The sequence below is a fragment of the Xylocopa sonorina genome, chromosome 9 (assembly GCF_050948175.1).
Source record: "Xylocopa sonorina isolate GNS202 chromosome 9, iyXylSono1_principal, whole genome shotgun sequence".
In the NCBI taxonomy this organism is placed as follows: domain Eukaryota; kingdom Metazoa; phylum Arthropoda; class Insecta; order Hymenoptera; family Apidae; genus Xylocopa; species Xylocopa sonorina.
Genome location: NC_135201.1, coordinates 8,442,799 through 8,456,034, shown reverse-complemented (window position 1 = coordinate 8,456,034; position 13,236 = coordinate 8,442,799). Strand labels below are relative to the sequence as shown.

At 32.1% G+C, this 13,236-nt stretch overlaps 4 protein-coding genes across 4 annotated transcripts; all 4 read right to left on the bottom strand.

Moving 5' to 3' along the window:
- Nucleotides 1-305: 305 nt before the first annotated feature.
- Nucleotides 306-5,109, bottom strand: LOC143427219 (uncharacterized). Its single transcript, XM_076901149.1, has 19 exons — nt 5,068-5,109; nt 4,675-4,982; nt 4,250-4,586; nt 3,956-4,168; nt 3,775-3,888; nt 3,545-3,700; nt 3,379-3,422; nt 2,758-3,025; nt 2,529-2,679; nt 2,453-2,459; nt 2,171-2,404; nt 1,976-2,051; nt 1,883-1,889; nt 1,490-1,839; nt 1,352-1,447; nt 943-1,155; nt 761-874; nt 461-616; nt 306-356 (listed from the first exon to the last, which is right to left on the bottom strand). Exons 1-19 carry the CDS (start codon nt 5,107-5,109, stop codon nt 306-308), a joined length of 2,937 nt encoding a protein of 978 aa, XP_076757264.1.
- An 802-nt stretch (nt 5,110-5,911) lies between these two features.
- On the bottom strand, nt 5,912-7,743 carry LOC143427018 (odorant receptor 82a-like). Its single transcript, XM_076900810.1, has 6 exons — nt 7,487-7,743; nt 7,020-7,353; nt 6,632-6,844; nt 6,450-6,563; nt 6,083-6,238; nt 5,912-5,962 (listed from the first exon to the last, which is right to left on the bottom strand). The coding sequence occupies exons 1-6, from the start codon at nt 7,741-7,743 to the stop codon at nt 5,912-5,914; spliced, it is 1,125 nt and encodes a 374-aa protein (XP_076756925.1).
- Nucleotides 7,744-8,369: 626 nt separating this feature from the next.
- LOC143427218 (odorant receptor 4-like) lies at nt 8,370-10,061 on the bottom strand. Its single transcript, XM_076901148.1, has 7 exons — nt 10,042-10,061; nt 9,723-9,998; nt 9,294-9,630; nt 9,000-9,212; nt 8,820-8,933; nt 8,590-8,745; nt 8,370-8,485 (listed from the first exon to the last, which is right to left on the bottom strand). The coding sequence occupies exons 1-7, from the start codon at nt 10,059-10,061 to the stop codon at nt 8,435-8,437; spliced, it is 1,167 nt and encodes a 388-aa protein (XP_076757263.1). The 3' UTR covers nt 8,370-8,434.
- Nucleotides 10,062-10,812: 751 nt separating this feature from the next.
- On the bottom strand, nt 10,813-12,607 carry LOC143426629 (odorant receptor 10-like). The gene is made up of 6 exons (XM_076900211.1): nt 12,351-12,607; nt 11,884-12,214; nt 11,591-11,803; nt 11,413-11,523; nt 10,981-11,136; nt 10,813-10,863 (listed from the first exon to the last, which is right to left on the bottom strand). Exons 1-6 carry the CDS (start codon nt 12,605-12,607, stop codon nt 10,813-10,815), a joined length of 1,119 nt encoding a protein of 372 aa, XP_076756326.1.
- Nucleotides 12,608-13,236: the final 629 nt, after the last annotated feature.

Below are 13,236 nucleotides of genomic sequence, written 5' to 3'. Positions count from 1 at the left end.
TATTTTCTAAACTACATTCTTACAAAATATAATGATGAAAGTAATGTAGGAAATAGGTGCAGATTTAATTGTACTCTAGTATACCTCAGTTAAAGATTACAGTTGCAATAGTGACTTTTAGATAACACGAGAATGATCATTGCATATTTCACATACTAAATGAAATATTTAATACGTATCAATTTATTTTATGCCACGCATTTATTAGATTAACAATAAATGTAAGTTTAACATAAGTTCTAGTAAACTATATTGTGTTCAATTGCATAAGTTGTTGTCTACAGTATCTTGTGGGTTGTATTATCTCATGACATTGCAAGCAAGACTGATATGTACGAAGCTGAGCCTTTCATAATCTAAAAATCAAATACGAAATTAAAATCCATTGTTGTTTTTGAGGTGTAGTATCAGCTATAAAAATTTGTCACACGAGTAGTGAATCACCCTGTAGAATACTTACAGACATGAAACTCTCCAAGGAAAGATTTGCAAATTTTCCAAAAGTTAATGTAAATCCTTTTTGAGATCTCAATATCACAAGTACTAAAAGTCGAATTTCGTTTGGTTGCAAGTTATACCAAAGAAATTTGTAGGCTGTATTATTGATTAATTTACTCTAAAAATTGAACAAGGAAGTAATCTTCATCAAAAGAACAATATTTTACAAATCCATAATTTCATATAGAATTAAAAATTTTGCATTTCCTTAAATGAAAATTTATCATTCTATATTATTTGTTATTATATTTTATGCCACAACCTTGCTACTGAGATATTCTCCAGCGTAGCAGTATACAAATAATTCTAAACAAACACCAATGTAAAACATAATATATTTCATCAATACCATAAATCCATTACCCATTTGTATCACCTGTAATGTTTAGTTTTATGTGTAAACTATGTATCGGGTAATAGTAATATTTTATGTTAAGCACTTACCATTACTATAATGTAACCCAAACAACAAAGTAACACAGTGTTCGACAGAAGTTGACCAAGTGCCATATATGTAAAGAGCTTCTCAATCCTGTTTACAAATATAATGATTTCTTGGTGCCTGATAACGAAGAATTTCAACTGTTTCTGGCTTTTGTAAGGTACCTCGAGCAGTGCGTGACACATAACGTCGATTTGACAACCTAGATGAAGAACCTAAACGTAATGATCTCAATGCTAAAAACTTGTACGAACAAGTCGTGTTATACAATTATAGTTTTAATCAAAAAGCATTCTTATATTCGGGAAATTGGAATTTAAATAATAACATTACTTAAAATTTTGTTCAGTAATGACAACAACAATAAAAGAAGACTTTATTGATAGAGCGCTTTTTTCTAGGCAATCAAACACTATCTGGAGACACCACTATGCAAGATCTGTTGACTGGCATCTGTAATGCACACTCTCTTCTTCTCCCAAAACGAAAAGAAACCAAAAAAATATTCTATAAAGGCAGCAGTTTGTAAGTAATTGATCTACTTACTACCATTAGAAGTAAAGCACTGAAAACACCAAATGAATATGCTGTCACAGATTGATAAACGATCTGTATGCTTATTACTAATTCGTAAATGGGCGATTCGCTAGTGTCAAAAGGCAAGTTCATTTTTAACATAAGCTCTCGAGTAGTTGTACTGCTATCTTGAAACACGAAAGCACCAACCATGTAAAAAACTGCAGCGAGTAAGAAAATATATATAACAATACTGGTTAAGCGATAAGATCGGTGTGCTGTTTTCAATATAAAGTTATTTGTATCTAAAGCAGCATATTTCCGGCACTCTTCTTCCATAGTTGATAAAATCAAGCTCACTAGTCTGCCAAATGTAAGTTTATCTGTTATTATTTTACAGTATATCGAAAATATTATTATATCTACTCCGTTTCTTTTACACAAGCACACAAAAGAAATTAGAAGACAATTATAATAACGCTACACGATTTTCGATACACTATTAAATTAGTACTATACGAATAAGTGATTATTCGTGTTCACAATTTGAACATTTACATTGCTTGATTGTTCAAAAAAAATCCTGGAGTTGATTCTGTTAGATGCACACGTGAACAAGAATGTTAGCACTTGTCCGAAAAGTATGTATTGTAGTAAGTTGAAGGACATTATTTAAAAATCCTTTTTACGAATAATTAAAATGAAAGAACTGACCTTGGCTGTGCCCAAGCAACACATAATTTGATGGACATTAGAGTAAACGCCATAGTAATGCTTAAATTATCTGCCATTTCTATAACATTGCCGGATTCGATATGCGTGATTATGTAGCTGTACTGACAAATCGGCAGTACAACCAAGGCGATTGTCCAACAAAATTTGCGCAAGATTGGTAGTGGTGTTCCTGGCCAAGTTACGACAACGTGGAGACCATACTTTACAGACCGGCTAATGGTATTAATTGATGCCATTGTATAGAAATTGATTATCCGTTACAAAATTTCTTTGATTCACAAAAATCTCGTTAACCGCATATCGTGGCCTTAATTATTATCAATAACAGTATCACTACCAATCAAATCTATAGAATAATAATTTAGATTTTGCTTTTCACCTCGTAGAAATTTGTTTAAATGCCAACATCGTTTGGATATTTCTTGAATAGTAAATACTATTGCTATTAAAAAATCCTTAAAAAGAGAACGTTCTTCGATAGCAGATAACTATAGACTGGAAAGATTGTAGCAAAGTTATCGCGAAAGCGTAAGCTTTTGAGGCGCGTTTACTCATGAGAACCTTACTTGGTATTTGCAGTTGAGAGCCACATAAATATTGCAAAATAATGTTACAATGATTATAGGTTCTGTGAAAACAACCGTAGCCAAGGGGCATGTTGCTGAACCTTTCGCCCCATTTTTGTTGCGGCAGAAAATAGTGTTCATAAAAAATGCAATAGCATGCGACATACGAGCATGTGTTAAATTAGTAAAGCCACGAGGTGAAAAAAAATTCGAAGCTTTAAAATGAATCGAAATCTTGTCGAGATAACAACTTGGACGCCATGCCACGCTTGATTCCATATGAGTGGGATGTTATTTGTTTTAAGCTACGATTTTATAGAAAAAGATAATGAAAATATTGCATGAAGTATGTGCAAATTTTTATTACGCTATTTGCAATTAAATGGATCTCTAGTTTATTCCAATTAAATATTACAGTTAAAGTATTGAAGTTAATCAGCTCTTACATAAAGTGACAATTAATTTTTATTACATTTTTTGTGTTTAATTGAACATTTAAAGTGTATAGAATTATATTTATTCCGAATAGTGGTCAAAACTGATTAAATTAATTTTGAGTTTACCTAAGTTAAAGAAAACTATATTGTGAGTGTTATATTTGCATAGTTCAGTTTTCAAGACATTGCAATTAATACCGATATGTACGATGCCGATGCTTTCATAATCTAAAAATTATGCAAACATTATACACACAATAACGTTGCAACTGAGAATCAGTCCATTTTCTTCGATATAATTATTATATGCGGTACTTAAAGTCGTTGAACATAAAACATAGCTCGCTTACAGACATAAAACTTTCCATGGAAAGGCTTGCAAATTTCCCAAACGTGAAAGTAAATCCTTTTTGAGCTCTCAATATCACAAGTATTAAAAGTTGTGTATCGCTTGGATCTATATTATACCAAAGTAATTCATATGCTGTATCACAGATCAATTTACTCTAAAAATTAAACAAAATATTAATAATCATCGTTCGTTAATTATAAGCTTTACTGTAATATTTTATGGGTGCACTTTGATACTGAGGTACTCTCCAGCGAAGCAATATATAAATACTTCCATGCAAATAGAAATATAAAATACAAGACACTTTACCAACAGCGCAATTCCGTTATCCATTTGTATCGCCTGTAACGTTAAGATTTACATGAGAATTATGTCTTAATGTAGCAGTGATATTTTATTAATTACTTACCATTACAATAATGTAACCCAAACAACAAATCAGCAGAGTGTTCGAGAGAAGTTGACAAAGTGCCATATATGTAAAGAGCTTTTCCATTTTGTTTGCAAACATGATAATTTCTTGATGCCTGATAATGAAAAGTCTTAAGTGTTTTCCGTGTTTCTGCGGAATATCTGTTAGTTTCTGACACATCAGGTCGATTTGACAACCTAAATGAAGTACCTGAACATAACAATCTCAATGTTAGAAAATTGAAGAAACAAATACCGTTGTAGAACTACTAGGAATAATTCGTGTACTCACTACCATTAAAAGTAAAGCGGTGAACACACCAAACATATAAGCTGTTGTTGTTTGGTAAACTAACTGTACGCCTACTACTATCTCGTAAATGGGTGATTCGCTAGTATCAAAAGGCAAGTCCATTTTTAATAAAAGCTCTCGAGATGTAGTAGTATTAGTCCCTTGAGGCATGAAAACACCAACCATGTATAAAACTACATCTGCTATGTACATATATATTACATAACTGGTTAAACGGTATGAAAGATGTACAGCTTTTAGTACGAAGTTATTTGTGTCTATCTCAGCAGATTTTTGACAGTCTTCCTCCATGGTCGATAAAATGTCAGTTAGTAAACTGCGAAATACAACTTTTTTCATTAATAATTTATAATAATATTAAAAATTATTTCATGTTCGGCGGTAATTATATAAGTGTAACTCACCTAGAATATGACCAAGCGATACATAATTTAAAAAACACTAGAGTAAATGGCATACAAATGCTTAAATTGTCTACTATTTCTATAATAGTGTTAGATTTGAAGTGTGTGATTACATAGCGGTATTGATAACTTAGTAATCCACCCAAAATCGTCAACCAACAAAATTTACGCAAAAGTGGTAGTGGAGTTCCTGGCCAAGTGACGGCAACATGGAGACCATATTTCAAAACTCGATTAGCTATACTGATTGTTGTCATTGTATGCAAATTGTTTATTCCTTTCTGTTTATATTCTACAAGCTTTTGTTTCTTTGATTTTTAAAAATCTGGTTGAACACACATCACGGTATTAATTTATTTTAATGGGAGCTAGATTTTCTGTGTTAACTCATACATGTTTTGTTAACTCATACATGTTTTGTAAAACGCACACCATAATCTGATCTCTTCTAGATTAACGACACTGTTACTATGAATAAATCTGCAACCGAGGAATAAGATTGGTCAGCTGCTGACAATAGACTGAAAAATTTGCAACAATGTTGTAGTGAAGATGCAAACTTATAGACACGTTCACTACTGACGGTCTTGCTTTGTATTTTCAGGGAAGAGAGTCTCATAAATACTGCAAATAATGTTAAATTGATTGCAGGTCTACTACTGCAAACCAACGTAGCCAGGGGGCGTATTACTAAAGTTTCCACCCTATTTCTGTTGCGACAGAAAATAATGTTCATAAAAAATACAAGAAGAAACGTAAGACACGTTTAGTCACGACTTGAGGGAAATTTTGAAGCTCCGAAGAAATCAAGATTGTTCGAGAATAGAAACTTGGTATGTAAAGTTTATAACGCTCTGAAGTCGATGTGGGTGAAACGTTATTTTTTATAATTTAATTTCTGTAATAAATAATCCTACATATAGAGTAGGAAGAAAGTGCAATATTCAATTTTGCATTTAACTCTTATAGAAGTTGCGTTCAGTTTTCTAGTTGCTACTAAATTTAATGGACATCTGAAAGTTGTCTTGGTTAAATATTATACTGGTGATAGTGAAGTGAATTATTTTTTACACAAATTTTCGGTTCCCTTATGATATATCTAAATGTTAAATTAAAGATGTAGTTTAAGACGTAGAAACTTATTGATGCCAAGTATTTATTATATAAGAACTAAGTATAAGTTTACATATATTATAGTAAACTATATTGCGTGTGTTACATTTGCGATCTTCTGTTCTCAAGTCATTGCAAGTAATACTGATATGTACGATACTGAAGCTTTCATAATCTAAAAATTACGTGGACATTATAGACTACATAATTAAAATTAAGAATCAGTTCTTTGTTCAAAGTAATTATTGTATGTATGCTACTTAAAATCATTGAACACAAAATATGGACAGCTTACAACTGCAAAGCTCTCCATGGAAAGACTTGCAAATTTTCCAAAAGTGAAAGTGAATCCTTTTTGAGCTCTTAATATCACTAGTATTAAATACTGACTTTCGTTTGGATGTAAGTGATACCAAAGAAATTCATATGCTGTATCACTGATCAGTTTACTCTAAAAATTAAAATTTTAATAATCGTCATTTAGATGCGAGAAAACGGACGATCGTCTCCAAATCTATAATTTTACTCAGAATTATAAACGTAGTTTTTTACCAAATGAAAGCTTAATATTCTGTTATATGAACTATCATTTACTGCAGTACTTATGGCTGAAATTTATAACCAAGTCTTAACTATTGTTCATTAATATTTTATGGAACAACCTTGATACTGAGATATTCTCCAGCGAAGCAATATACAAATGCTTCCAAACAGATAGAAATGTAGAACATTATGCATTTTAATATCATAGTAATTCCATTCTCAACCTGTATTGCCTGCAACGTCAAACTTTGTACGTAGACTACGCGTAGTATGATAGAGACATTTTATATTAATTACTTACAATTACTAGAATGTAACCCAAAGTACAAATCATCAGAGTATTTGATACCAGTTGACTGAGTGCCATGTATGTAAAGAGTTTCTCAATTTTACCTGCAAATGTGATAATCTCTTGATGTCTGCTAATGAAGAATTTCAATTGACTATTACTTCTGTATGGAACCTCCAGTAGCGTATGACACATAACGTCGATTTGACTACCTACATGAAGAACCTAAACGTAATGATCTCAATGCTAAGAGATTGAAGAGACAAGTTGTATCATAAAATTATAATTTGAATTAAAATGCACTCCTATATTGAAGAGATTCGCGTTTAAATAAGAAGATTGCCCCAAATTTTGCTATTTAGAATATTCTAGATGTAGAAGAAGCAATTCGTATACTTACTGCCATTAGAAGTAAAGCTGTGAAAACACCAAATATATAAGCTGCTGTTGTCTGATAAAAGAATTGCATGCTTATTACTAATTCGTTAATGGGCGATTCGCTGGTATCAAAAGGAAAGTCCATTTTCAATAAAAGCTCCGGAAATGTTGTATTGGTATCTTGAGGCACGAAAGCTCCCAGCATGTAAAAACCTGCAGCTAACATGTAGGTGTATATTACAAAACTGCTTAAATGATAAGATATATGCATTGCTTTCGATATAAAATTGTTTTTATCCAGAGCAGCATATTTTTGAGATTCTTCTTCCATGATTGATAAAATCTCGCTCAGCTGGCTGTGAAATATAATTTTTTTACATTAAAATCCTTTATACAAGTACCAATAAACATTTCACCGATAATGCTTCTTAATTACTATTTGCAAATTGTTATTATTTAAATTGTTTTATTTAAAACAGGAAAACTTACGTAGAATGCTTCCAGGCGATACATAATTTAATTAACACTAAAGTAAATGCCATGGTGATGCTCAAATTGTCTACCATTTCTATAAGAGTATCCGATTTGTAGTGCGTGATTACATAGCTGTATTGACCAGCTTGAAATACGATCAAGATGATTATCCAACAAAATTTGCGTAAAACTGGTAGTGGTGTTCCTGGCCAAGTGACAGCAAGGTGCAGGCCATATTTCATTGACCGACTAATTATCTTGATAGGCGTCATTATATATAAGCTGTTTATACCCTCTTTTCTTCTCAAGTAAGAATACTGTCACTATCAGCTTGCTTGGGAGGAAAAGAAACTTGCTTGGTCAACTGCTTGCGCTGGACTGAAGAGTTTGCATCATTTTGATGTTGCAAACGCAAACTTCTAACACACGTTCATTATTGATAGACTTGCTTGGTATTCACAACAGCCCTATACATATTGCAAATAATGTTATGGCGATTGTGAATTTGCTGGAAAGAAACGTAGCCAAGGGGCGTATTGCTAAAGTTTTAATCTTAATTTTATTATAACAGAGAATGATGCCCATAAAAGATACAAGAGGAAACTTAAGACACGCAAGCGTATACCAAATTGCTTTAGCTACGAGTTGAAGAAAATTTCAAAGTTCTGAAGTAAATCGAAATCCCGAGAAAATAAAAACTTGGATGCAAGCTTAGACCACGCTCAATTCGAACTAAGTGAAACGTTTTATAATTTTGCAGAAAATAATAGTGAAGGTTATAGGAAGTAAGTGTAGTTCTTAATTTTACATTTAAATAAATATATATAATTGCAATAGTAAAGTTAATAATGTTTTACATTAGTTGATAGTTTTTATTTTTATTCTTTACGCGTTAAAAATAAATGTAAGTTTACATACGTCATAGTAGACTATATTGTAATTTATATTTGCGTATTTCAGGTTTCAAGTCATCGCAAGCAATACTGACATGTACGACGCTGAAGCTTTCATGATCTACAAATTATGTGAATGTTATGCATCATTTTATAACAAGTAAGAATCGATTCTTTCTCCTTCAATAGTTGTTATTCTAAAATCATCGAGCATAGATAACTTACAGCTGCAAAGCTTTCCATGGAAAGGTTTGCGAATTTTCCAAAAGTGAAAGTGAATCCTTTTTGAGCTCTCAAAATCACTAGTATTAACAATTGACTATCGCTTGGATCTATATCATACCACAGTAATTTATACGCTGTATCACAGATCAGCTTACTCTAAAAATTAAATGAAATATTAATAATCATCGTTTGCTAATTATAAGCTTTACTATAATATTTTATGGGTGCACTTTGATACTGAGGTACTCTCCGGCGAAGCAATATACAAATACTTCCATGCAAATAGAAATATAAAACACAAGACACTTTATCAACAGCACAAATCCGTTATTCATTTGTATCGCCTGTAACGTTAAGACTTATATGAGAATTATGTCTAATATAACAGTAATATTCTATTAATTACTTACTAATACAATAATGTAGCCCAAACAACAAATCAGTAGAGTGTTCGAGAGAAGTTGACAAAGAGCCATATATGTAAAGAGCTTTTCCATTTTGTTTGCAAATATGATAATTTCCTGGTGCCTGATAATGAAGAGTCTTAAGTGTCTTCTGCTTTTGTACGGAATATCTGTTAGTTTCTGACACATCAGATCGATTTGACAACCTAAATGAAGTACCTGAACGTAACGATCTCAATGTTAGAAAATTGAAGAAACAAATACCGTTGTAGAACTATTAGGAGTAATTCGTGTACTTACTACCATTAAAAGTAAAGCTGTGAACACACCAAATATATAAGCTGTCATTCCTTGATAAACGAATTGTATGCCAATTACTAACTCGTAAATAGGCGATTCGCTAGTATCAAAAGGCAAGGCCATCTTCAACAAAAACTTCCGAGTTGTTATTGTATTAGCACTTTGAGACATGATAGAACCAAACATGTAAAAAGCTGCACTCGCTACAAACATATAGATTACAACACTGGTAAAGCGGTAAGAGAAATGTAGAGCTTTCAGTACAAAATTAGTGGCCTCTGTCCCGGCAGATTTCTGGTAGTCTTTTTCCATAGTTGAGAAAATATCAGATACTAAACTGTAAGATATAATCTTTTTCATTAATAGTTTATAACAATATTAAAAAATTAAAAGAACACGTTCGATGGTAATTAAAACAGTGTAACTCACCTAGAATATAACCAAGCGATACATAATTTGCAAAACACTAGAGTAAACGGCATACAAATGCTTAAATTGTCTATTATTTCCGTAATAGTGTTAGATTTGAAGTTTATGATTACATAGCGGTACTGATAAGTTTGTAACACACCCAATGTCATTAGCCAACAAAATCTACGGAAATATGGTAGTGGTGTTTCTGGCCAAGTGACGGCAGCGTGAAGGCCAAATTTCAGAATGTGATTAGCTATACTAATTGTTGTCATTGTATACAAATTGTTTAGCCTTTTTTGCACATATGCTGCGAGTCTTTATTCCTTTAATCTACAAAAATCCAGTTGAACACATATCATCGTATAAATTTTTTTTAATAGCAGCTAGGTTTTCCTTGTTAATGCATACGTTTTGTCAAACGCACACCATAATATTATTTCTTCTCGATTAACGACACTGTCACTACCAACAAATCCGTAGCCGAGAAATAAGTTTGGACAGCTACTGACAATAGACTGAAAAGTTTGCAATGATGTTGTGGTGAAGATGCGAACTTATAGACACGTTCACTACTGACGGTCTTGCTTTGTATTTTCAGGGAAGAGAGTCTCGTAAATATTGCAAATAATGTTAAATTGATTACGGGTCTACTGCAAACTAACGTTGCCAGGGGGCGTATTACTAAAGTTTTCACCCCATTTCTGCTGTGACAGAAAATAATGTTCATAAAAAATACAAGAGGAAACATAAGACACGTTTAGTCACGACTTGAGGGAAATTTTGAGGCTCCGAAGAAAAGAAGATTGTTCGGGAATAAAAACTTGGTATGTAAAGTCTATAGCATTCTAAAGTTGATGTGAGTGAAACATTATTTCCTATACTTCAACCTTTGTAAAAATTAATTCCATATACAGTATAGGAAAAAGTGAAATTGTTTATGTTTCATTTAAGTATAGTGGAAGTTGTAAATTCTCGGTTTATTAATTAAATATTTAAGACGTAGAAGCTTATTTATGTCAAATATTTATTATGTTGCAACTAAATGTATGTTTACATACATTATAGTAAACTATATTGCGTGTGTTACATTTGTAAACTTCTGTTCTCAAGTCATCGCTAGTAATACTGACATGTATGATGCTGAAGCTTTCATAATCTAAAAATTATGTGAACGTTATGTATCATATTGTAGCAAATAAGAATCGATTCTTCCTTTCTAAATAGTTGTTAACTTAAAAGCATAACTTAAAAACATAAAATGTGGACAGCTTACAGCTGCAAAACTCTCCATGGAAAGAGTTGCAAATTTTCCAAAAGTGAAAGTAAATCCTTTTTGAGCCCTTAATATCACAACAATTAAAAGTTGACTTTCGTTTGGGTGTAAGTTATACCAAAGAAATTCATATGCTGTATCACTGATCACTTTACTCTAAAAATGAAACCAGATTTTAATAATACAGCATCAGTATATAAAATAATATTTTTATTCCACTATATAATTTCAGAATTTCTGCACACCCCATGCGTTCATTAACACTTGATACGTGCCTGTATGGATATTGCTAGATCTCAGACACATTTTAGTCTATTTAATAGCTTATAACTAAGAAATCAAGGCGCGAATGGAATTTTGTTATTTTCTTTTCGCCTTACTTTGGTTTCTAGAATTAATTTTTTAAATACCTCTCAAAAAATATTTAACAACCTTAATACTGAGATATTCTCCAGCGAAGCAATATATAAACGCATCCGAGCACATGAGAATGTAGAATACAACACTCTTTATTAACATAGTTCCATTCTCGGTCTGTAATGCCTGTAACATTGAGTTTCATGTAGAAATTATTTTTTTAATGTACTGTAATGTTTGATTAATTACTTACAATTACGATGAGGTAACTCAAGCAGCAGGTGACTAAAGTATCCGACAAGAGCTCGGTGAGTGTTATTAACATAAAGAACTTCTCAATTTTCTCCGTAAACATAATAATTTCCTGATGCCTCTTGATGAACAATTTTAACTGTTTTGTGTTTTCATATGGAACATCCAATAATCTCCGACACATGATATCGATTTGGCAACCTGCGTGAAGAACCTAAACTTAAGGATCTCAACGCTACAAAAGTAACACAATAGGAATAAATACAATAAATCATAAAATTGTTATGGACTTACCGCTATTAAGAGGAAAGAAGTAAATGCACTAAATGTATAAGCTGACATTACTTGACAAACATACTGTATGATTAGTACAAGCCCGTAAGTAGATGACTCGTAAAAATCAAATGGCAAGTCCATTTTTACTATAAGTTTTTTAGACGTGCCGTTTTCTTGAAATATCAAGATAGCAAGTGCAAAAAGGATTGTAGACATTACGGAGGTGCACATTACAAAATTCGTTAAACGATAAGACAACTGTATTGTCTTCGATATTAAATTATGCGTGTCTAGAACAGTATACTTCTGACATTCTTCTTCCATGACTGATAAAATGTCGTTGACTAGACTGTGAAATATTATCTTTTATATTAATACATTTCACATGAAATTATAATTTGTTATTAAAACATGTAACACAAAAAGTATATAATTTAAGAGAAGAATAACGAATTCATTATTACAGGTAAAACCAGAGAACTCACTTGGGGTGTATCCAAGCAATGCATAATTTGATTAACACTAGGCTGAACGACAGACAAGTGCCTAAAGTGTCTATTGTTTCTATGAGAGTGTCAGATTTATAGTGCATGATCACATAGCTGTACTGAAAAATTTGAAATGTAATCAAAATGAGCAGCCAAAACAGTTTATGCATAACTGGCAATGGAGTTCCTGGCCAAGAAGCGGCAACACGAAGGCCAAATTTTACAGGCCAATTTATTGCACTGATTGCTGTCATTTCACAACTGTTGGTCACACTTTCTGACATCTATATCCCCTCAGACGTTGTCCTCAGATTTGTAAAACTCTCACTAAATGCATCATAGTATCAATTTTTGTTCGTAGCAATACTGTTACTGTATTAACAAATCTTGGAAAATAGTAACGTACTTGGACGACTGTTTCCGAGAGACTGACTACTTTGTACCAAAGTTATCATTCAGGCGCAAGTCTAAGAAACGTACTCACTATTGCTAGCCACTTGCATTGTATTCGCAACGATCATATGAATATTACAAATAACATTACAGTTATTTGAGGGCTGCTAAAGTTCTAAACTTAATTTTCTTGGAACAAAGAACGATTTTCATAAAAGATACAACAGTAAATATGGTGGACGCGAGCTTCTTGTAAATTGTTTGAGTCACGAATTGAAGAAACTTTGCAAGTTTTAAAAGAGACGTAGATCGCTTGGAAATATAAAAATCTGGATGTACAATTTGTAGAAGTTTATACGGGCACGTTGAATTCGAAACGAGTGAAACGTTATTTTACGAAATTTACTTTCGAGTTTCGTGAGTGAAATAAAGTTTCAAAGTATTAAGGAACAAAGTGAGATTTAAAGTGAATAAAATTTCGGTTTAACAA

What these genes read in the sequence shown, in the direction of transcription:
- LOC143427219 (XM_076901149.1), bottom strand. Translation starts at nt 5,109, where the DNA reads ATGGTGTGCGTTTTACAAAACATGTATGAGTTAACAAAACAT. An exon ending in CCGCTTTACTTTTAATGGTA is followed by an intron (nt 4,169 to 4,249) that starts GTGAGTACACGA and finishes TGTTATGTTCAG; the next exon opens with GTACTTCATTTAGGTTGTCA. An exon ending in TGGGTTACATTATAGTAATG is followed by an intron (nt 875 to 942) that starts GTAAGTGCTTAA and finishes TAAACATTACAG; the next exon opens with GTGATACAAATGGGTAATGG.
- LOC143427018 (XM_076900810.1), bottom strand. Translation starts at nt 7,743, where the DNA reads ATGACGCCTATCAAGATAATTAGTCGGTCAATGAAATATGGCCTGCAC. An exon ending in CAGCTTTACTTCTAATGGCA is followed by an intron (nt 6,845 to 7,019) that starts GTAAGTATACGA and finishes CATTACGTTTAG; the next exon opens with GTTCTTCATGTAGGTAGTCA. An exon ending in CCATGGAGAGCTTTGCAGTT is followed by an intron (nt 5,963 to 6,082) that starts GTAAGCTGTCCA and finishes CGTAATTTTTAG; the next exon opens with ATTATGAAAGCTTCAGTATC.
- LOC143427218 (XM_076901148.1), bottom strand. Translation starts at nt 10,061, where the DNA reads ATGTGTTCAACTGGATTTTT. An exon ending in ATCGCTTGGTTATATTCTAG is followed by an intron (nt 9,631 to 9,722) that starts GTGAGTTACACT and finishes TATATCTTACAG; the next exon opens with TTTAGTATCTGATATTTTCT. An exon ending in GAGAGTACCTCAGTATCAAA is followed by an intron (nt 8,746 to 8,819) that starts GTGCACCCATAA and finishes TTTAATTTTTAG; the next exon opens with AGTAAGCTGATCTGTGATAC.
- LOC143426629 (XM_076900211.1), bottom strand. Translation starts at nt 12,607, where the DNA reads ATGACAGCAATCAGTGCAATAAATTGGCCTGTAAAATTTGGCCTTCGT. An exon ending in CTTCTTTCCTCTTAATAGCG is followed by an intron (nt 11,804 to 11,883) that starts GTAAGTCCATAA and finishes CCTTAAGTTTAG; the next exon opens with GTTCTTCACGCAGGTTGCCA. An exon ending in CCATGGAGAGTTTTGCAGCT is followed by an intron (nt 10,864 to 10,980) that starts GTAAGCTGTCCA and finishes CATAATTTTTAG; the next exon opens with ATTATGAAAGCTTCAGCATC.